This window comes from Ranitomeya imitator, chromosome 9, assembly GCF_032444005.1.
Source record: "Ranitomeya imitator isolate aRanImi1 chromosome 9, aRanImi1.pri, whole genome shotgun sequence".
Lineage (NCBI taxonomy): Eukaryota > Metazoa > Chordata > Amphibia > Anura > Dendrobatidae > Ranitomeya > Ranitomeya imitator.
In genome coordinates this window covers 30,938,347-30,961,801 of record NC_091290.1, presented here as the reverse complement: position 1 = coordinate 30,961,801, position 23,455 = coordinate 30,938,347, and the positions used below count along the sequence as shown (strand labels likewise).

The 23,455-nt window shown below is 43.9% G+C and overlaps 1 protein-coding gene across 4 annotated transcripts; it reads left to right on the top strand.

Annotated features, from left to right (window-relative positions):
• Positions 1-6,950: 6,950 nt before the first annotated feature.
• Positions 6,951-21,571, top strand: LOC138648763 (RNA-binding protein 14-like). Of its 4 annotated transcripts, XM_069738635.1 has the most exons (4): positions 6,966-7,412; positions 15,577-16,510; positions 18,737-18,800; positions 20,241-21,571. In XM_069738635.1, exons 1-3 carry the CDS (start codon positions 7,070-7,072, stop codon positions 18,798-18,800), a joined length of 1,341 nt encoding a protein of 446 aa, XP_069594736.1. In that variant the 5' UTR covers positions 6,966-7,069; the 3' UTR covers positions 20,241-21,571. The 4 variants fall into 4 exon arrangements, with proteins under 4 accessions (XP_069594739.1, XP_069594737.1, XP_069594736.1 ...); XM_069738638.1 differs by lacking the exon at positions 15,577-16,510 and having other exon boundaries at positions 6,951-7,412; positions 20,241-20,667; XM_069738636.1 differs by lacking the exon at positions 18,737-18,800 and having other exon boundaries at positions 6,965-7,412.
• Positions 21,572-23,455: the final 1,884 nt, after the last annotated feature.

Here is a 23,455-nt window from a genome sequence, read left to right as displayed (position 1 = left end):
ATTTGCTAATTGTGGGTCATTCTGAGTCGCATTGCTCAGACCAACTACAGAAAGTTATGGATGCGTTACACAAATTGGGCTGGATGATCAATATAAAAAAATCGCGCCTTCAGCCCCTAAAAGTACAAGAATTCCTGGGATATGTTATAGACTCTAGTCAGCAGGAATGTCGCCTGCCGGACACAAAAGTTGCTAAGATTAAGCATTTGGTCACCAGGGCAATAAATAATCCCTTAGTATCAGTCAGGGGTGCGATGTCAATCTTGGGCTCTCTTACGTCCTGCATCCCGGCAGTTCTCTGGGCACAGTTCCACACGAGGGCTTTACAGTGGGACGTGTTACACAATTCCCGTCGCCTAAATGCTCACCTCGACAGTAAATTCACACTTTCTGCGGAGACTGTACATTCGCTTGGTTGGTGGACTCACACTTCGAATTTACACAGGGGGGTCCCTTGGATAAATCACATATCTAGGGTGCTGACTACGGACGCTAGCCCCAAAGGGTGGGGGGCTCACTTAGGGGAGGATTGGGTTCAGGGACTATGGTCTCTGTCTGAACAGGACTCTTCCTCCAACTTGAAAGAACTGTTGGCAGTAAAACATGCCTTAAATAGATTCCTTGTACCCCTACAGGGTCGACACGTCAGGCTTTTGTCAGACAATCGGGTAACTGTGGCCTACATTAATCGTCAAGGTGGCACGCGATCCAGTACATTGATGGAGGTCGCAAATCATATCTTTCAGGTGGCCGAAGTACATCTTCTCTCCCTGACGGCGCTTCATATAAAAGGAAGTATCAACACCAAAGCCGACTATCTAAGCCGCAACATGCTCAGACAGGGGGAGTGGTCGTTAAATCCAGCTATTTTCAGTCAGATCATCCAGTTATGGGGTTGTCCGGAGATAGACCTTTTTGCCAACAGAGGGAACAAAAAATTACATCAATTCTGCTCCCTAAATCCAAAAGACAACCCATACGCTGTGGACGCTCTGCTGATATCTTGGCACTTCAGGCTCGCGTATGCTTTTCCCCCTCTAAATCTAATTCCCCTAGTCCTGAGGAAGATTCGGGAGGACAAGGCCCGGGTAATCTTGGTAGCTCCATTTTGGCCCAAGAGGGCTTGGTTTCCTTGGCTGAGAAAGATGTCTGTCTGCCAACCATGGATTCTTCCAGAGCTACCAGATCTGCTCTCCCAGGGACCAATCCTCCATCCTCAAGTAGCCAACTTACACCTAGCGGCATGGAACTTGAGAGGTCCTTACTGAGGGGGAAAGGATTCTCTCAGAATCTGGTTAATACTCTCCTTAAAAGTAGAAAACCATCTACAACGGGCATTTATGTGAGAGTATGGAGAAAATTTTTATCTTTTTCAGGGGCTCAAATTGACCAAGAACCATGTATTAACCAGGTTCTTGAATTTTTACTAAAAGGCCTGGAAATGGGCTTGGCCACAAGTACTCTTAGAGTTCAGGTTTCAGCGCTGGGAGCGTTATATAATCTTAATTTAGCCAGTAATCACTGGATTGCTAGATTCTTTAAAGCAGTCACCAGGTCTAGACCAATTATTAAACAAAGGTTAGTCCCATGGGACCTAAATTTGGTACTCTCAGCCCTGACGCAAGCCCCATTCGAGCCCATTGATACTATTCCTGTGAAGATCCTGTCAATCAAAACAGCCCTGTTAGTTGCTCTCACATCTGCTAGGAGGGTTAGTGATCTGCAGGCACTCTCCAGACATCCACCATACATGCAAGTTAGGGAGGATAGGGTCATATTAAAACCCGATCCCCTATATCTGCCTAAAGTTGCGTCTAAATTTCACAGGGTTCAGGAGGTAGTCCTTCCCTCCTTTTGCTCCAATCCTACTAACGATAAAGAACGTAAATTCCATTGCTTAGATGTGAGGAGATGCCTCCTTAGATATATTACAGTTTCAGATTCCTGGAAAAAAGATAACTCTTTATTTGTAGCCTATCAAGGGGTAAGGAAAGGTCTTAGAGTATCTAAAAACACTCTAGCCAGATGGATTAGGGAGGCAATCTCTCTCGCTTATACCGCAGGTGGCAACGAAGTTCCAGATGGTATAAAGGCACACTCCACGCGAGCCATGGCATCTTCCTGGGCGGAGAGGTCAGAAGTGTCAATCGAAGACATATGTAAGGCGGCCACATGGTCTTCCCCTTCTACCTTTCTTAGACATTACAGATTAGATCTGGGTAGTTCCTCAGACCTTACGTTTGGGAGAAGAGTGCTAGAAGCTATTATCCCCCCCTAAAACCTTTCGTCTCTGAAAGTCTCTTGTTGTGCTGTCATGGCGACTGAATAAATACGTACGCTACTCACCTGGTAGCAGTGTTTTTTCAGGAGCCATGACAGCACCCTTAGATTCCCTACCCTATGTTTTGGATAATTCAACACCCTGTTAATCTTGAGTTAAAGTTTATATTCACTTGCATAATAAAAAGTATTTTTGTATATACTGCATCTGTGTTACTAACCAAGGTGGTCCTCTCATGCTCTGGAAACAACTGACGTGGGAGAGAGGTGCCGCCCTTTTTATGTCTGTAGGTTTCCTGTCCCTGAAGGGCGGATCCCCTCTCTCTCGTTGTGCTGTCATGGCTCCTGAAAAAACACTGCTACCAGGTGAGTAGCGTACGTATTTTAGATCTGTCATGAGACAAATAAAGCTTACAACAAAATTGATAGTGGTTCTGGATCCGTATTTATGTATGGATGTTGGTTCTGGTGCCGTATTGATGGTGGTTGTGGAGCCGTACTGATGGTGGTTCTTGTGTCGTATTCTTGTTCTGGTGATGTATTAATGTTGTGATGGTTGTTCTGGTGCTATATTCATTTACTATTGATGACTCTGGTAATGTACTCATGTAGTGAGAATGGTTCTGTATACATCACCAGAACCATCATCGGTACATGAATACAAAATCATCATCAGTACATAAAAAGAACCCTAGAGCCCTCAAATCGTATATAACTACAGCACCAGAACTAATCAGTAAATAAATAAGTCACTAGAACCACTATCTTTACATGAATACGGCACCTGAACCAACATCAGTACATGAAAACATCACTAGACCCTCAATCAATACATCACGAGAATCATATTCTGTAAATACAACACCAAAACATGTATTTGTCACGAGAACCACCATTAGTACATTAATACCTCACCAGATCTATCATCGGTGCATCACCAGAACCTCAATCAGTACATGAATACATCATGAGAACCACTGTCCGTATATACAACACCAGTACCATCATCAGTGCATTATATACGTCTCCAGAACCACCATCACTACATACATATCCAAGCTTAGTACACTTAATCAATTTAATGTCCTCTCAGGCCCATATACATTTGTATCATAAATCTAAAATATCAAGTATGTCCTTAACAAATGGTAAGGAAATGCTGGGAGTTATCAGACCGCAGACCATACAGGAACCACAGTACTAATGAGACCTAGTTGGTATAAAAAAAAAAACATGTACATCCAGGTACCTTATAGGCGACATCTTTTCTGATTGAGTTGTTTCTTTTAGTCTCCATCTTATCCTTTCACAACCACAGCTTTTCTCTGCAGACTTCACTCTTTTGCAGCACATCCTAACAGTGTCCCTAAAAAAAAAAAAACTAAGTCATTATTATGTCCTCTGCATAAAAATCTGTCCATACTAAGCCCTAAATAAGCTTCCAATGATATACGGTCTCCACAATGTCCGACTTCATGATCTATAACCACCCCAAAGTCTACCATTATCATATATAACTGCCACACCGTCCACCCTTATGAACTACGGCCTATTCCATGATTGTTCCTGTTCCACTGTTTTCCCTTACACTCTAGATCTCCATAATTTCTCCCCGCCTTGCTAACCTCTCTCCATACTGTGCCCCCATTTCATACTGCTCCATATCCATTCTGTGCTCCCTTTTAACACTATGCCCTTATACTGCACCACATTGTCCGCTACAGACATCGAACACTATCCTCCTACATTGTATGATGGTCACGGCAGCAGTCCAGACAGTATGATATAAACAACAGCCCCCATTATACACTGTCTACCACAGCCCCCCAATATGCAGTATGCTGTCCACCACTGACCCCTAAACAATATGGTCACCAACACCTCCTCTACAGAATAGTGTCCAACAGTCCCCATAGAGTATGGTTGCCACAGCTCCCTTTACAGTATGATGTACCCTACAATCTCCTATACATTGATGCCCCCCACATATATATATATATATATATATATATATATATATATATATATATATATATATATATATAGTATAATGCCCCTCATGTCCCCACAGCCAGCCACGATAAATATTTAAAAAAATTATGCTCACTTCATCCAGGCACCCATCCAGCAAAACTCTGACTCCTATCCTGTACAGCCGTGGGTGCTGAATGACGCGATGGCATCACTGCATTGCGCCATCCAACGTCCCTTGCATGTGCCATCTCTAAGGGTATGTGCACACGTTCAACCGCAAAAAACGGTGCAACAGTTTTTTGCGGTTTCTTTTGCGTTTTTCCGCGATAAAAACTCTAACACATACATTATGCATCCTATCATTTAGAATGCATTCTGCATGTTTTGTGCACATGATGCGTTTTTTTTCTGCAAAAAAAACGCATCACGGTAAAAAAAAAAAAAGCATGTTCATTAATTTTGCGGATTTTCTGCGTTTTTCCCGCTATTCTATGCATTTGGAAAAAACGCATGCAGATTTCTGGCCGAAATGTCCGTTTTTTGTCAGGAAAATTTCTGCAAGAAATCCTGACGTGTGCACATACCCTTAAAGAACGCAGGCCGAAAGTAGCCTGTGTTCTGCTCGAGTTACAGGCGGAGCAGTGAGCGAATTACAGCTCCTCTGCTCGTGTTCCGAGCTCCCAAGCTCACTACAGTTGTATTTGCATCTGACAGATGTGAATACAGTTGAGATCAGGTAGGGGTGACGCTTCGGCCGTCACTGCTGATTACCTGTGGCAAAACGGAAGTTGAAGGCATTCAGTTGTTTTAAAATTCCCAAAGTACGCCCCCCTCAGGGAGGCAGGAGATAGCACCTAGGCAGCTTCCTACCCTTTATCCTGACCCTGGATATATGCTCGTTAGGACGATGAGGAATGAAGCGCGCTCCAAATACTGCATCAAAAAAATCCTGTTAAGAGTAGCATCACTGTGATGGAAAAATAAGTGGACCAAGCCCATATTGTGGATACCTAGGACCTGAGCTGACTAAAAATACAAAAAAAAGTTTACACATAAATCATACCACTGATTTTCCCAGTGGAGGATTGTAAGTAAAATGATGAATGACAGATGGAATCAAATGTATAAATACTTTCAGAAGCAGAAACTAGGTATAAAACAAACATCCGAATACACGCTAGATGTTGACATCCTGATAGTTTTCTGGTTGTGTTCCTCAGTGAGTCTCCAATGCACTTTTTCCCCAAAAACTCTTCGGGAGGATGATGAGCGAAGGTGTTATCTGAGCATGCTTGTGTGCTGAATGTCTTCAGCATGCTCGAATAATATATTCGAGTCCCTGCGGCTGCATGTCTCGCGTATGTTCGACAACCACAACACGTAAAAATTGTTAGGCAATCCCTCCATGTGTTGCGAGTGTCGAACAGTCGTGAGACATGCAGGCGAAGAGATTCGAACATATTATTCGAGGACACCGAAGTCACTCAGCACACGAGCATATTTGCTCATCAGTGTTAATTAATCCCCATAATCGATTATTGGAGCCATGAAAATCATGGAATACATTAGCTGAAAAATTGGGAGAACAAGATAAGAGAACATCCATTCTGATAACGCTAAATTTCCTATACAATTAAAAGTTTGTCTACTGGGCTGAATTGGAACAGAGGAGCCTGCGGTCGGTGGGTGCAGTGTGGAAACCGCGTATTTCTATATAGTACAGCCGTACATGTATGCACTAATGGGATCCGATTACATGAGGTGATAGATATTCGCCATCTTTCAGTTAGGCTACTTTCACACATCAGGTTTTCAGTGTCGGGCTAAATCCGGCGCAGATTGTGAAAAACTGATGCGACGGATCCGGCTAGCATATCTAGATTATTGGATAAAAAAAAAATTTGGAGCATGCTCAGTTTAAAAAAACGGATCAGGCCGCCGGATCCGCCACCTTCCGGCTCCCATAGGCTTCCATTTTAGGAAGCGCCGGATCGGCTTTTTTGCCGGAGACAAAAACGTTGCTATGGACGTTTTTTCAAGAAACCGGAAGCGGCAGGTTTGCCGGAGCTGGCGAAAACCGGACAAAACGCAATGTCATCCGCTGCAATCCAGCACTAACACAAGTCTATGGGGAAAAAAAAAAACTGGATCCGGCGGCAACATTCGCCTGATCTGTTTTTTTGAAAATTAGCTGGATTTAGCCTGACACTGAAAACCTGATGTGTGTAAGTAGCCTAAGGCTGTGTGCACACGTTGCAGCTTCTTTGCGTTTTTTTCCTGATAAAAACGCTATAAAACCGCATACAATAAGCATCCCATCATTTAGAATGAATTCCGCATGGTTTGTGCACATGATGTGGTTTTTTTTCTGTGAAAAAAAACGCAGCATGTTCATTAATTTTGCGGATTTCCCACTACAAAATGCATTGGGAAATCTCCGGAAAAAAAATGCGGCAAAAACGAATGCGGATTCCTTGCAGAAAATTTCAGGTTTTTCTCAAGAATTTTCTGCGAGAAATCCTGAACGTGTGCACATAGCCTACACCAACGCCCAATGTCTTCGTCTACCTCCCGTGTGTTGAGGGACAGAAACTAAAGAGACAAATTTGACCACGGACATGTTTTGTTTTATTTCCCCCCACCCCATGTGTGAGGTAATAATGTGTGGTCACGGGGCCGGAAGCGTGGAGCACATATCGCGATAACAGCCAGCAGCAGCACTCTTCCCCCTCCCATCTGCGCGGACGTTGTCCTGTAGTGATCAGCACATCGGAGCCGCCGCCGCCATCATTCTCTCTTTCCCTCAGCTGCAAAAATGAGGGACACCGTTAAGATTTTCGTCGGTAATGTGGAATACCGGACCACGCAGGGGGAGCTGACCGAAATCTTCCAGAAGTACGGCACAGTGGTGAGCTGCGCCGTCATGAATCGGTACGCTTTTGTTCACATGCGGGCGTCGGACAGCGCCACGAAGGCGATCGAAGAGCTGAACGGTCGCGAGCTCCACGGCAAGAAATTGGTGGTCGAGCTATCGAAGCCCCGACCCCAGAACACCTGGAAGATATTCATAGGCAATGTCGGCACCGAATGCGAAGCCTCCGAACTCCGAGCTTTGTTCGAAACGTATGGGAAAGTGGTAGAGTGCGATGTGGTGAAAGGTAATAACGGCCGGAGGAGGAGGAAGGAGTGTGTGTGAGGAAAGTAAAATGGCCGCCCGCGCGCTGGGTGACATAAGATGGCGGCCGCTTGTCTGACTGAATCGTTTGTAGTCGCCTTCTCCCCGCGTTTCTGTGATGCTGCGTCTGTTTAGTTTGGCCCGTGCCCAGAAGAAGATGGCTGAGGGACACACAAGCCCAGTTGTTTACCGTATTCCTCGATCGACAGCTCAGGCGTCGAGAAGCGCGTAACGTCATCCTGTGAGGAATTGATGTCTCGACGTTGTGTAGTGCGTCCGACTCAAATTATCGCCATTAATACAGTTTCTTTCTGGAGATGCGTGTAACGTCATCCTGTGCGTAAGGATATATTTCGACGTCATGTTATGCGTCCTTATCGCCGTTAATCCACTTTTCGCTTTATGTGCGCAAGTCGCGGGGTGTCGTCGTAGTCACCTCTGCTTTTCATTCCTGCAATGCGGGGAGCTGCGCCGTTAATTTCCCCATTCGTATCGATCAGCGCAGTTTCTGCGTTATTCCTTGATCAGCGCAGTTTCTGCATTGTTCTTGCTCTTGTGAGGTTCGGTTTGATCTGGAGATTTGTTCCCCGGCTAGCGCGGGGCGAGTAGTAGTAATCCGATGGTGTAAGTTTAGCGTAGTCTGAAGGCCGACTATACACATCAGATAATGTTCACACAGTTTTATTTTTTCAAGGAGGAAACAATTCTTTTTAGAGAATTTTTTTTTTTATTCCTGTTCATATGGAATAATCTGAGATCAAAAACGAAAGCACCTTCCCCAAGCGGAAATAACTTAAAGGGAACCTGTCACCCCGAAAATCGCGGGTGAGGTAAGCCCACCGGCATCAGGGGCTTATCTACAGCATTCTGTAATGCTGTAGATCAGGGGTCCCCAACTCCAGTCCTCAAGGCCCACCAACATGTCATGTTTTCAGGATTTCCTTAGTCTTGCCCAGGTAATAATTGCATCACCTGTGCAATGCAAAGGAAATCCTGAAAACATGACCTGTTGGTGGGCCTTGAGGACTGGAGTTGGGGACCCCTGCTGTAGATGAGCCCCCTATGTAACCTGAAAGAAGAGAAAAAGAGGTTAGATTATACTCACCCAGGGACGGTCCCGCTGCTGGTCCGGTCGGATGGGTGTCTCAGGTCCGCTGCAGCGCCTCCCATCTTCATTCCAAGACGTCCTCTTCTGATCTTCGGCTACGGCGCAGGCGTACTTTGTCTGCCCTGTTGAGGGCAGAGCAAAGTACTGCAGTGCGCAGGCGCCGGAAAGTCAGAGGGCCTACTTTGCTCTGCCCTCAACAGGGCAGACAAAGTACGCCGGAGCCGTGGCTGAAGATCAGAAGAGGACGTCTTGGAATGAAGATGGGAAGTGCCGCAGCGGACCAGAGACGCCCATCCGACCGGACCAGCAGCGGGACCGCCCCTGGGTGAGTATAATATAACGTCTTTTTCTCCTCTTTCAGGTTACATCGGGGGCTTATCTACTGTACAGCATTACAGAATGCATTACAGAATGCTGTAGATAAGCCCCTGATGCCAGTGGGCTTACCTCACCCGCGATTTTCGGGGTGACAGGTTCCCTTTACGGAAATCTTTATTTTTAGGGAATTTTTCTTTCCTGTCAAGATTTATCTTTTACTCCAAACCCTTCAAATTTTTGTTTTTGTGGTCTTTTGATTGGACAGTTTGATGCAGATTCCTTTAGGATCCATTTTGGGCATCACGCACCCCACCAGGTTTTTATCAGGACCTCTTAGGCTTCTTTCACACTAGCGTCGGAATCTCCCCGTCGCAATGCGTCGGGGAGAGATTCCGACGCTAGCGTTTGCTGCATTGCACAATGGGTGCAGCGGATGCATTTTTCCGGCGCATCCGCTGCCCCATTGTAAGGTGCGGGGAGGTGGGGGCGGTGTTCCGGCCGCGCATGCGCGGTCGGAAAAAGCAGTCCGTCGGGAGAAAAAAACGTTACATGTAGGTTTTTTTTCTCCCGACGGTCCGCCAAAGCACGACGCATCCGTCGCAAGACTGATGCGGAGTGTGCCAATCCGTCGCAAATGCGTCGTCAATAGAAGTCTATGGGGAAAAACGCATTCTGCAAGCACTTTTGCAGGATGCGTTTTTTCTGCAAAACGACGCATTGTGACGGATTTAAAAAAATGCTAGTGTGAAAGTAGCCTTAAGGAAACAAAGGCTTTAAAAAAAAAAAAAAAACCTCCTCATGAGCATTAAAGTGGATTTTCTATAGAAATAAGGAGAGCATTTTTTCATTTGTCTATGGTAAATTCCCGTTGCTGATCTGATGAGGATTTATGTTTTTAAGCACTTTTTTTTTTTTTCCCCCATAAGATGGAAAGACTCCCAGTGGGGAAAAATGGTGACATGTTGCATCTCTGAGGTAGATTCCACTTGAAATCTGCTTTAAACTTCATACATTAAATCAAAGGGGCTGAAATAAAAAAACAATGTAAAACCACGTCGATTAAAAAGAGAATTTGTCCACTGAAATGCAATGTTTCTTGAAGCACTTTCTGCTTTAAGAGCGCAAAGGTTTTGTCCACCTCCAAAATTAAACTCCTGAACACAGCCTAATAGGATGAGTAAAGAATAGAGCTGAGCGGATCGATTCGCACGGCCCTGCTGTGGCCCCAGAGTCAGTAGTCCATGGCTTTTGGATGTGAGCCCTGAGAACCTCATCTTACCTGCTGGTGTTCATGGCTCCTCCTTTGATTAGCCGGCCTGGCACAACGTCTTGTGTGTATTGCTGTAGATATGACTTTGCACCATGCCTATTAACAAGAAGTGGAGCTGGGGATGCTGGCAGATAGGAGCTTGGTCGCAGGGCTTAGGTCAAGTTGCCAAAGACTACTGAACCAGGGTCCAGCGACTAGATTCGCTCATCTGTAGTAAATACATTTACGATGCATGCATTTTGCGTTATATATTCTCCATACGTATTTGTATTGTTGAAGTTTCATCTCTGTTAAGAGCACCACGGTCTTCGCAGCCCCATGTTCAATATTGCATCTTGTGTGGAGAGATGTGGTTTGCATGCCAGAGAGGTTACAGTTTTCTTGTTAATCATGCAACGCCCAAATATTTATTAGAATGTATGCATGCATGCAACATCTCGGGCCTGTACGGTTGCCTCAATAACTGCACTGCCCGGTCTCTGATCAGCTGCATCTCTCCGCATTCCGATTTAATGCTGGGTGTCGTGGCGGAAAATGGCACTTCTAACTGGTTTTTACATCTCATATTTACAGCATGTCTACAGGATATGCTATAAATGACTCCTAGGTGAAGGTCACAGGAGTGGAAGCTGCAGCTATCTTATCTTGAGCAATTGAGAATGAATAGTTGGCCGCACATGCGCTGCTTTCTATTCCCTTCTGCGTGAATTTTGAAAATTGCATCTTGATGTGAGATCGCTGTGGATACACTGTAAATGTCTGAGAAGGAATAACCCTTATGAAGGCAACCTGTTTACAGCTTTTACTTATTGCTCCAAAAATACAACAGTGTAGCACTTTAAAAGGAAAGACAATTATGAGAAATCACAATTAGTAGGCATATGTAAATGAGGCTGGAAGTGCAGTGGGGAGTGATGATGCACTTCTGTCTCGTCTCTGTATTCCCAACTTAGTGCCGCACTCTGGATGAAAGGTTGTTGGATCTATTACATCATGTCTATGCATAGGAGATGCACAGTTTGGTCTTTTCAATGCATCTGTGAAGTATCTGCTGCACGGGTGCCTGCAACACCAGTGACTTCTCCATCAACCAGAGGAGGATGGCACCAAGCAATGAATAGAGGTGCTGGAAATGCATGGACAGGCCCCAGTGCACTTGCAGCCTCATTTACATATATCTTCCAGCAGTGAGACAGCCTTTTGAAGAACACTTTGGGGTCATAAAGATGTCCATTGTCTTATATTAAGACATTTGCAAATTGTTACTGACAGGTTCGATTTAAAGGGATCCTGTCAGGTCCCCCAAGAACCACAAGAAGTTGCGTCTGCATATGTAGACACTGTCCAACAGTCCCTGTGTTATATTACATACTTTTTCTAAAGATCTGTTTGTGTATTTCTAAAGTTTGTTTTTGATATGTAAATAAGAGCTTCGACTAGTTGGAAGGGCGTCTGTGTCCCCAGACTAGTCTGCCCACTACGCGTGTTACCACTACCGTATGGTCTTGACAACATAACTTACAAGAGCCAGCGACATTGCAAGCACCATACTTAACTTGCGCATTCTTGCAGCTTTCTCCCCGCTCACCTTTGATCCTCTGAAGCCGAGTGTGTGTCCCAGCTTCAGAGAGGCACACTGCATATGATTGGAAGTGCAGAGACTTTCAATCATGTGCAGTGCACCTCTCTGAAGCTGGGACACATACACCCGGCTTCAGAGGATCAATGGTGAGCGGGGAAGAAGCCGGGTAAGTATGGTGCTTGCAATGTCGCTGGCACTTCTAAGTCATGTTATCACGTCAACAGGGGCGTAATATACATGCTATGGTGGCCAACTTGTCTAAGGACAGTTACACCCTCTCAATTAGTCAAATCCCTCATTTACATATCATAAACGTACTTTACAAATACTGTTTCTAAAGATCTGTTTACGCATGTAATATAGCTCAGGGACTGTTAGGCAGTGTGCCTACATATGCAGATGCAACTGCTGGGAGCATTGGGGACCTGACAGATTCCCTTTCAAGAAAAAATATTTTTATGACCTTTCCTCCTTTTAATGAAAGTGGAACGATCCCTGGGTAACAAGTTAGTCAACGTGTCATACAGTTCAGTCAGCTTCAATATTTTTGTTATTCTACTTGTTCACATCCAAAATGAAAGTAACTCTAAGGCTGTGTGCACACGTTGCGTATTTTTCGCGGTTTTTCCCGATTAAAAACGCTATAAAACTGGAAAAAAAAAACGCATACAATAAGCATCCCATCATTTGAATGAATTCTGCATGTTTTGTGCACATGATGCGTTTTTTTTTCCGCGAAAAAAACGCGTCGCGGTAAAAAACGCAGCATGTTCATTAATTTTGCGGATTTCCCACTACAAAATGCATTGGGAAGTGTCCGGGAAAAAACGCGGCAAAAATGCATGCTCTTTTCTTGCGGATTTCTTGCAGAAAATGTCCGTTTTTTTCCCTCAGGAATTTTCTGCGAGAAATCCTGAACGTGTGCACATAGCCTTAGGATGCGATCAATTGACTTAAGGTACCTTCACACATAACGATATCGTTAACGATATCGTTGCTTTTTGTGACGTAGCAACGATATCGTTAAGGAAATAGTTGTGTGACAGCGACCAACGATCAGGCCCCTGCTGTGCCATCGTTGGTCGCTGAACAAAGTCCAGAACTTTATTTCGTCGCTGGATCTCCCGCGGACATCGCTGGATCGGCGTGTGTGACACCGATCCAGCGATGTCTTCACTGGTAACCAGGGTAAACATCGGGTTACTAAGCGCAGTGCCGCGCTTAGTAACCCGATGTTTACCCTGGTTACCATCCTAAAAGTAAAAAAAACAAACACTACATACTTACCTACCGCTGTCTGTCCCTGGCGCTGTGCTCTGCACTCCTCCTGTACTGGCTGTGAGCGTCGGTCAGCCGGAAAGCAGAGCGGTGACGTCACCGCTCTGCTTTCTGGCCGCTGTGCTCACAGCCAGTACAGGAGGAGAGCAGAGAAGTAGAGCGCCGGGGACAGACAGCGTTAGGTAAGTATGTAGTGTTTGTTTTTTTTACTTTTAGGATGGTAACCAGGGTAAACATCGGGTTACTAAGCGCGGCTCTGCGCTTAGTAACCCGATGTTTACCCTGGTTACCGGCATCGTTGGTCGCTGGAGAGCTGTCTGTGTGACAGCTCTCCAGCGACCAAACAGCGACACTGCAGCGATCCGGATCGTTGTCGGTATCGCTGCAGCGTCGCTTAATGTGAAGGGGCCTTTATAGCCAGCCAACATCTGCCTGTAGTATTAAATGGTGAATCTCTGTCCACATCAGTTTAATTAATTTGATTATGTGCACACGTTCAGGAATTCATGCAGAAAATTCTGTGGAAATCCGGACATTTCTGCCAGATTTCCGCATGAAATCCGCATGTGTTTTTTTTGCGTGGTTCTTCCCAGACATTTCCCAATGCATTAGACAGTGGGAAATCCGCGAAAAAACCGCAAAATTAATGAACAGGTTCATTATTTTTCCGCAATGCGTTTTTTCATGCGGAAAAACGCACATCATGTGCACAAAAATTGCGGATTCCATTATAAATGATGGGATGCTTAATGTATGCAGATTATTTGCGGTTTTATAGCTAACATTTTCGTGGGCTGTTATTTTGCAAACCAAGACTAAGGCCATGTTCACACAGTGCGTTTTTTACTGCGGAACCGCAGCGGTTTTGCCGCTGCGGTTCCGCAGCTGTTTTCCATGCAGAGTACATAACAATGTAACCCTATGGAAAACAGTCACTGCTGTGCACATGATCCGGAATTTCGTTTAAAAAGCCGCGCAGAATAGCTGCGGCAAAAAAGGAGCATGTCACTTCTTTTTCCTGAACCGCAGCGGTTCTGCACCCATAGACCTCCATTGTGAGGTCAAAACCGCAGTAAAACCCGCAGATCAAAAATATATCTGCGGGTTTTACTGCGATTTGATGTGCAGAACCGCTGCAGCAGGAAGTGTGGGGGAGCGGGCGGAAGTGCGTGGGCGGAGTGTGGCTGCCCCCCCCCCGTGCTCCGATGCCCCCCCCCCCCCCCCGTGCTCCGATGCCCCCCCCCCACCCGTGCTCCGATGGCCCCCCCCCCCCCCCCCAGTGCTCCGATGCCCCCCCCCCCCCCCCCCCCCCGTGCCCTAATCTCCCCCCTGTGCCCTAATCTCCCCCCCTTATACTGTCCCGGTGTCCGTCCGGCCGTCTTCTCCCTGGGCGCCGCCATCTTGCAAAAGGGCGGGCGCATGCGCAGTGCGCCCGCCGAATCTGCCGGCCGGCAGATTCGCTCCAAAGTGCATTTTGATCACTGAGATATAACCTATCTCAGTGATCAAAATAAAAAAATAGTAAATGACACCCCCCCCCCCCCCCCCCACTTTGTCACCCCCATTGGTAGGGACAATAAAAAAATTAAGAATTTTTTTTTTTTTTTTTCACTAGGGTTAGAAAACTGCATAAAAAAAAGGATCAAAAAAGGACCTGCGTTTTCTGCCAAGAGCTGCAGTTTTTTAAAAAAAGTCCTGAAAAAAAAAGGATGGAAATCCTGAACGTGTGAACATACCCTAAAAGTAGTATTCTATTCACTGTTTCCGCCCATGATGCTTTTCTATAGTGTCCCTGCAAAAAAGTGTTCCTTGTTGTACAGGTATTTTTTTTAATATACAATGGATTTCTATGTTCAACATATGCATCCACCCTGACTGCAGTGTCAGACGTATGCGTCACCGTCCCACCCCCGACGATTGTGCAGTGTAAACATCCGCTGATTCCCCCTCAACAAGCGAGCAAAACGCTCATTTGTCTGGTGAATTACCATAATCTTTTGGTTTGCTGTAAAGGTAATTGTTCTCGGCAGCACATGGCCCTACATAAACAGGATGTGCTACTGAGAATATTGACAGCCTTTGCACACCGAACGATCTACTGCTTATTGTTTTGGGAACATATTTAATGCGATCTACCTGTCCAAACTGGCTATTGCGTAGTGTAAACACAGCTTTGGTCTCTGCAAATGTACATTGCTGGCTCTGTATATGGCGCTGATATTTCCACCATCACAACTTATACCGCAATAGAACCCAGTAGCCCCTATTTAAAGTCAGTGGGGTCTGTGAGTTTCCACCAGTTAACAGATCTGGCTATGCAGATAAGAGCAACTAGATTTAACGCTGTTTATCATTATTCGGTTACACTTAACATTAAGTAGAAGGATATTATACAGTCCGACTCCTTTGGTTAATTTGGGGCTTGGAGATTGTTCACTATGGTTCGTTTCTCCAGTATTGTGCATTTTATTTCATTCTCTGAATGGTATTTGATCTATGACATACTTTTGAAAATATTACGACGTAGGTATTAAGTTCTGAAAGATGTATAACATATTTTTTCTTCCTCTCCTTGTATGCTACTTCATCAGACTTTGCGTTCGTACACATGGAAAAAGAAAGCGACGCTAGGGAAGCTATCGTCAGACTGAATGGCAGAGATTTAAGAGGCAGACGGATTAATGTGGAGATGTCCAGTAAGGCTACAAGCGGTAACGATAGCGGTCGCTCACGTAGGTCTTATGAATACCGAGATGCACCACAGAGCCGCACTGAGGCATATAACCGCAGGAGAGCAACCGAAGCGACTTACGCGTCCTATGCCCTGAAATCGCCATATGAGCATTATATTGGAGATTCTGAGCGATATGATGCTTACGACAGCAGAGCGCGTCCACCTTCCCCGATGTACTACTCGCGAGACCGGAGTCCCCTACGGAGGTCGCCCACAAGAGCATACTATGAGGGAGCATTGACTTCCACTGCACTTGCACAGAAGTACCGTACTCCAGCAACAGACTATGCTTCATATTCATCCGCCTATGGGGTCCAGACAACTCCGTCATTGTCGTCCGCCTATAGTAGTCAGACTTCGGCGTTGGCTTCTGCCTATGCTGCTCGTGCCGCTACTGCTGTGAATCAGACCGGATATGAGAGTCAGACCGCTGCATATGGTGCAGACGCCGCTACATATAATGCCCAGGTAGCTGCAGCTTATCGACAACAAGCTCTAACCACAGGATACGCTGCACAGATTCCTGCATTGGCGTCGTCCTACACCACCCAGACTGCAGCCAACCCTTATGGATCCGTTTCCACCACTACTCCCTATGCGCCGGCTACTGCATATCGTCAGCAGCAAGGTACCGCCTATGACCCCTCCCAAATCTCAGGTCTTGGGACACAGGCTGCTTATTCATCCCTTCAGGCTACAAATGATGCGCTCATGTATGAGCGCACCGCTCTTTCACCGCCACGAAGCGCTACCTCAGATAGCTTCAAGAAAACGGCAGATGCTTATAAAAGGTAAGTAAAGCAAGCTAGTCTGGGTTAAAATTACCATTACATAAGATCCAAAGAGGTGAATCGGGATGTGTCCTTTTTGCCCTTAGCAGGAAATGGGCATTTTGTTTTTCTTTTATTAAGCTAGTCCAAGGCAAATTATTGCTAGGTTTAGAAGCCAGTTACCAAAGTTAGAAGCCTGTGGTGACATGCTATAGGCTGTAGTCCCTATAAAACTGGGAAAGGCTTTACAGGGAACCTGTCAGCAGGATTGTGCACAGTAACCTATAGACAGTGTCAGGTCGATGCATTTATACTGATTAAAATGATACCTTGGTTGATGAAATCCATCTTGTGGTTGTTTTTTAATCTTTATTTTCAGTTTTGAGTTGATGTGCTCAGGGGCGGCCTGTGGGGGTCTTCATGTGGTGCTCTGATTAGGTATTCATAATGCAGACTGCTGACAGGTCACTGATCCATCACTGACCTGCCCTCTAGTTTTCATAATGAATATCTGTACATACTGAAGAAAAAAAACAAACTTTTCTGCAGGCAGGTGCCAGCCGTAGCACCTGTGCTGCAGCATAATCACATGTTTAGTGTCCAGTTAATAAATATTCTTGATGTTATTGAGCAACTGTAAAAAAAAAAAAAACTATTTGAAAATGGCGCCTACGCAGTAGCAGCTGTCGGTGTGCATAGAGATCCGATGGCTATTATTGCGCAGGCGCCGGGATGCCATCTTGCTCGAGAAGAAAAGCAAAAATCCTCCAAGATGACGATCGCCGAGAGCTGCTACTGCACTGGCGGCTCCTATTTGGAGGAAAATGGGTTTTTTTGTTTGTTTTTTTTCCAGCAAGATTTTTTTTCCTTTATACTTCCTCAATAACATCAAGAATACTTACTAACTGAACACTGAACATGTGATTATGCTGCAGCGCAGGTTCCACATCTGGCACATGCATGCAGAAGCATTGGGGTTTTTTTTCTACAGTATGTACAGATATTCATTTTGCAAACTAGGAGGCAGGTCACTGAGGGTCCAGTCCTGACACTGTAGGTTACTGTGCACAATCCTGCTGATGGGTTCCCTTTAAACATCACTTGCAATGTAGTTGGGCTATAACTCCCCTTGGTAATATGAGCAGTACCCTTCTTTCCCTCTGTCCTACACTACCTCTGTCATTTCTCCAGTGACCACAGAAAGGCCCTCCCTCTCCCTCACACTTCCTGATATCCCTCTGCAGTGCCTTCTGTATGGACAGCTGACTATTGGATATTTTATATTCTGCAGTATATTGTGTAAAAGTGAGGAAAGTTATCATTTCCTTAGTGCATTGTTACTCTACAGAAAGTAGTATAAATCCTTTGGGTCTGTAAGGTTAGCTCTTTCAGTATCAAAAAAGGATATGACTTTTTTGCCTTGTGTGTTTTAGGGTCTATTGTTAATAAAGAAGGGAGTAAGTCATTGTCACTGATGGTGACGTGACTGAAGAGTGCCAATATGAATATCAAAAGTTGTTCCACCGTCTGGCTGTTCTCTGTACAGTTCAGTTAGGCTTCTTTCACACATCCGTTTTTCGCCATCAGGCGCAATCCAGCGAATTGTGAAAAAAAACAGATCCGGCGAATGATGCCGCCGAATCCGTTTTTTTCCCCATAGACTTGTATTAGCCCCGGATTGCGCCTGATGGCCTTCTGTTTCATCCGTTTTTCGCCGGGTCCGGGAAAAATTCTCAAGCGGTCTCACGAGACTGCTACACCATCACAGGTCATTGCCGCAAGGCATTACCGGGAACGGGAGCAACGCGAAGAGCGGGAAGGCTGCAGGGGCCGCTGGAAGGTGAGAATATCACAATTTTTTTTTCTTTACATTATATCTTTATCCCGGATTCGGAAGAAAAGCTGATCTGGCGCATCAGTTTTTACACTAATTGCGCCGGATCCAGCAATCCGTCCCGCCGCCGGATTATGCCTGACAGCGTGGGGCGGATGTGTGAAAGTAGCCTTACAGATAGGAAGTTGTATGTTGGCAACCTTTGTTACTTAGCATCTAATCAAGTGTAGCGTTGTTATAAGGATGTAGGAGTTTTCAGATTTTAACAAATGAGCTTTTGCTGCAGTCTAGTGGATAACTTTGCATTGTTCACAACTAGGTGCAGATATCACCAGATCATCACTATTGTAAAACCCTGCTACTGTTTGGTAGTAGTACTGTTTAACTGCATAATATAACTTTCTCGTTAATAGCTTTGGAGGACAGAGGGGCTCGATGTTTCTGATACAGTGCTCCAAATCCCCTTCACATATATAGGTAAATAATTGACTTATCCAACTTACTAATACTATGTTACCAGTAGTTAAAGGGTTAAGTAATCCATTAAGCTCTGAGATGGGAATATCTGCTTCTATGGGACACTGGAAACGGTCAATCAGGAGATTCCGAAATAGCGTAGAGCTGCCTGCCATGTTTCAGGAGTCGCCACCTCCTGTGATCAGCACATAATGATTAGATATTCCTATCTTTGGAAGTTTGAATACCCCTTTAATGTTACCAGAAAAAAAATCTCTGTATATTGTTCCTTAAGTTCTGAATTGGGGGTGAACTTTTTCTTACATTCTGTGAAGAGATGAAAGATTCAATACACACTGTGGAGGGAAAAGAGGTTCTGGCTTCCTATAGCCACCGATAAGAAATGTTAAAATGCTTTCTGCATGCATTTATTTTTTTAGTTTAATACAGACCTACACACATCTTTTCCAGGGCTAGAGCTATTGTCTAAAGTTATAAATGAGGAGGATTGAAATAAATTGATTACTGGACTTTTCAGTTGCTTTTTATTTGCAGCGAGGGTTGTGAGAACCTGGTTTTACACGTCACTGTGACAACATCAAGCTGGTGAAGGCACCATTAATTTAACAGCATGCAGTAAGCTCCTAGTGCGATCTGCAGGCCAACAATTAGATCACGGATGTTGTCTTTTTATATGCTGGGCGTTTGGAGCTCTGTAGTAGAAAAAATAAACTCCGCCACCTTTCAAAATATGTAGTAACTAATCATCACCTAATTTTGACCCCTTTTTATTGGAAAATAAGGAATGAGAAGCTGCTGGTCACATAAAAAAAAATCCAGTTGTCTGTCAACTGCTGTGCCCATTGATCCTGAATCACTCCTCTGTTAGAGGAGAACTCTTAATGATATTTAGCAGCAATGTAAGCACATGATCTCTGCACTCTGAATCATGAAAATACCAACAGTCTCCAGGAAAAAGTTGATCTACGGAGACCTCGAGTTTACTGTGCCACACACTTTATTAGAGGCTTTCTTGCAGAGATCTTTGTATACCTTCTAATCGTTTCAGTCGTCCGTATGCTGTACTTAATTTGTCACAATGCCACATGTAGTAACGTCAGGACTTGAAGCAATGCTGAAATGCATTTAGGCCACGTTCACACATTCAGTATTTGTAAGCCAAAGTTGGGAGTAGAACAATCTGAGGAAAAGTATAATGGATGCCCGTGCACCACTTTTTTTTACATTTTTCACCCTGGTTTTGGCTTACAAATGCTTATGTCAAATACTCACCAAACACTGAACGTGTGAACATGGCCTTAAAGTGCAAGCAGTTTTTTTTTTTTAAATGTACAAGTGAGGGAGACATCTTTTCTAGTTACTACTTATGTGGTTTATGGTGCGCAATTTTTTTTATTTTTTTTTTGTAGTATTAAACCTCCTTTTGTGTTTCGACCGCAGGATCGCCCCCTGACCGCCGTTTCTCTGAACTATCTGATTATCGCCGTCGCCGTTTAGCACAGAAGCTACAGGATTCTTTTCGCCGATTGCCACCCAAGGCTCAAATGGATTTTCTTCACACAGCTGAAACACAATCTGACTATACTCAATATGCGGCTTGTAATGATTATCTAAGAGCAGCACAAGCACCCAGTTTTTCCATGACACATGTAACAGCATCTCTGGGGTCGTGTCTGACAAGTGTTTAGAACAATGTCCCTCAAGTGCATGGAATATTGTAACAAAAAGTCACTGTTGCCTTTCGCAACTAGTCAGGTTTCTAGTAATCTAATTAGTTTTGATGGGCACTGACATTTTTTTTACAGCTAGTGATGAGCGAATATACTAGTTACTCGAGATTTCTCAAGCACGCTCGGGGGTCCTCCGAGTATTTTGTTTAGTGCTCGGAGATTTAGTTTTTCTTGACGCAGCTGAATGATTTACATCTGTTAGCCAGCATAGGTACATGTGGGGGTTGCTAGGGAATCCCCACATGTACTTATGCTGGCTAACAGATGTAAATCATTCAGCTGCGGCAAGAAAAACTAAATCTCCGAGCACTAAAAAATACTCGGAGGACCCCCGAGCGTGCTCGAGAAATCTCGAGTAACCAGTATATTCGCTCATCACTAGTTCCAGCCCTTTCACTACTTTTTTCTTTCTGTGTGTACATATGTGTACAAACTAGGTATAGATATGGCATTAAGGCTTTCTTGATCAGTTCTCAATGTTTTTTCTTTTATATGAGGGGAACCATTATCTCACTTTATTTTCACACATTAGGGATAAGGGGGCTTGGGTGTTTGTTAATTCACAGTTATATATTCTAAGCTTTTGCCTGTAGTTTAACATGGTGTAAAGGAGGGAAAGTTTTGCCACGAAACAGGTAAAAATTGCATACAACTATACAGTGCTCCCCAGTAATATGAAATATTTATCACAAAAAGAGTTTGAGCTATCTTTGTTTTTGTTGTTTTTGTTTTTTTTTAACTAAACCTTGTGGCGCAAGATGAACCCAATTTGTATGAAACCAAGAAGTTGTTAACACCTTCCTTGAGACCAAACAGCTGTCTGCTGCAATAGGAGCCAAATTTTTATTATCTGCGTTGGGTGCAAAATTATATATTTTTATGTAAATGCTAATAGTATTTCGATCCATATATAATTTTAGTGCTAACTGTAAAATCCATGCAAGACTTTCTGGTCATTTATGAATTTATATTTTATTTTCAAGTTCTCCTGTTGTATTTTTCCTAAACAAAAATAATTAAACTTTCCATGGTTGATTTTGATTTTTGTAGAATTATTTATTAACCTTCATTCTTTCCTCTTCAGATCACAGCCACTTAAACTTTAGGTTAAACTGGTAATATGTAGATTAGGCCAGTTTCACACTAGCGTTTTTGTACGAAGCGTACACCTGCTTACTGCTTTCCTTAATATCCTCGTGCGTCTTGCGTACTTATATTGAACATTGTGTACACAGGGACATGCGCTGTATGCGGATACGACCCCGTGCTTCGTTTTGACGTGCCCACCGAACGCAACATGTTGTGTTTGGCGGAATCTCAAAACGACGCACGGGGATGCATCCGCATAGAACGCATGCCCCTGCTTACACAATGTTAAATATAGGTACGTAAGACACATGCGGATCTGTACGCTGCGTACAGAAACGCTAGTGTGAAACCGGCCTTACTAATTAAGTAGTCTAGAAAAGACATGTCATGGTGCCTGAACCCCTTCACTTGATTATCATTGGTACTTGCCTTTTCTGCCTCGCTTTAGATTTTATATTGCTCATATTTCACCCTGCATTTTCTTCCTCTACATCAGCACAGCAGCACCTGATCTACTACCTCCTGGAATGATGCCTTATTTGGAAGTATATAGCAAAACTAAGATACCATGGAAGCTGAACTGGGATCTTCATTATATCTGTGTGACAGGAGCTGTGTAATCATCATCAGTAACACTGATATGAATTTCTGTGCCCCTTTTCTGCTCAGTAAGCAATAAGTGTGTAGAACAGTGTGCAATTTATAACAGGAACTTCTGTTAAGGCTGCTATCACAGGATCAGTATTTGGTCAGTATTTTACATCAGTATTTGTAAGCCAAAACCAGGAGTGGAACAAATAGAGGAAAAGTATAATAGAAACATATGCACCACTTCTGTATTTATCACCCACTCCTGGTTTTGGCTTACAAATACAGATGTAAAATACTGACAATACTGCTAGTGTGACGGCAGCCTAACTGAGATTGTGAATCCTGGGGGGAAAACATAGGCTATATATATTCTACAAAATCACATGACCCAAATGAAGCAAGCCAAGGAGTCTTCACGTACAAAAGAGCAAAGTCCTGTAATAATTACTGAGCTGTATGTATGGTGTTCAGTTGGGTAATAAAAAGTGAGGGATATTGTATGCATGTGAATAGAAGTGGAAGTTAATGTGTGAAAGATTTGGTTAAATATTACCATTTTTGGATTATGCTAATTTTTTATATTAATATTTAATACAATAATATGAGAACCAACTTCAGTAATACCATAAAGAATAAATAACTATTAGCACATATGGTATAGATATATAACCAAAACTAAGGTATAAATCTAGGGAAAATTTTTATACCTGGAAAGATTAAGAAAGTCACTGGATCGCTGCCATGGTGTGAATCGGGTACTAGGTAGCATATCTACAAGGAAGGAAGGAAAATAAAATGAATCCAGCTTAGTAAATCAATCCAAAAAAATTGTGTATAAAACCTAACCTTTATTCCATCATATAAAGGTCCAAAAACGGAGAAGGTAAGACAGAGGGCATCAAAAATAGAAAAAGATCTTTTCCATCCCTACTACCCTTATTTTTGGACTTTTTTTTTTTTTTTTTTATATCCTTCCTACCTTGCAAGCTTCCTCTCGGCACACAAAAATACTTTCAGAAGATGGAGAACAGCAAGTTTTACAGAGTCTGTGAGGACTGTTGAGCAAAGCGGGGGATGCATTTTAAGTGTGTGGCTGCAGATTATAATAATAATAATAATAATTTTATTTATATAGCGCCAACATATTCCGCAGCGCTTTACAAATTATAGAGGGGACTTGTACAGACAATAGACATTACAGAAATACAGTTCAAAACAGATACCAGGAGGAGTGAGGGCCCTGCT

Excerpts from the sequence above, each read along its gene's own strand:
- LOC138648763 (XM_069738635.1), top strand. The coding sequence starts at position 7,070 with ATGAGGGACACCGTTAAGATTTTCGTCGGTAATGTGGAATACCGGACC. Across the intron at positions 7,413-15,576 it reads AGAGTGCGATGTGGTGAAAG|ACTTTGCGTTCGTACACATG; the intron begins GTAATAACGGCC and ends CTACTTCATCAG. Across the intron at positions 16,511-18,736 it reads ACGGCAGATGCTTATAAAAG|CTTTGGAGGACAGAGGGGCT; the intron begins GTAAGTAAAGCA and ends TCTCGTTAATAG.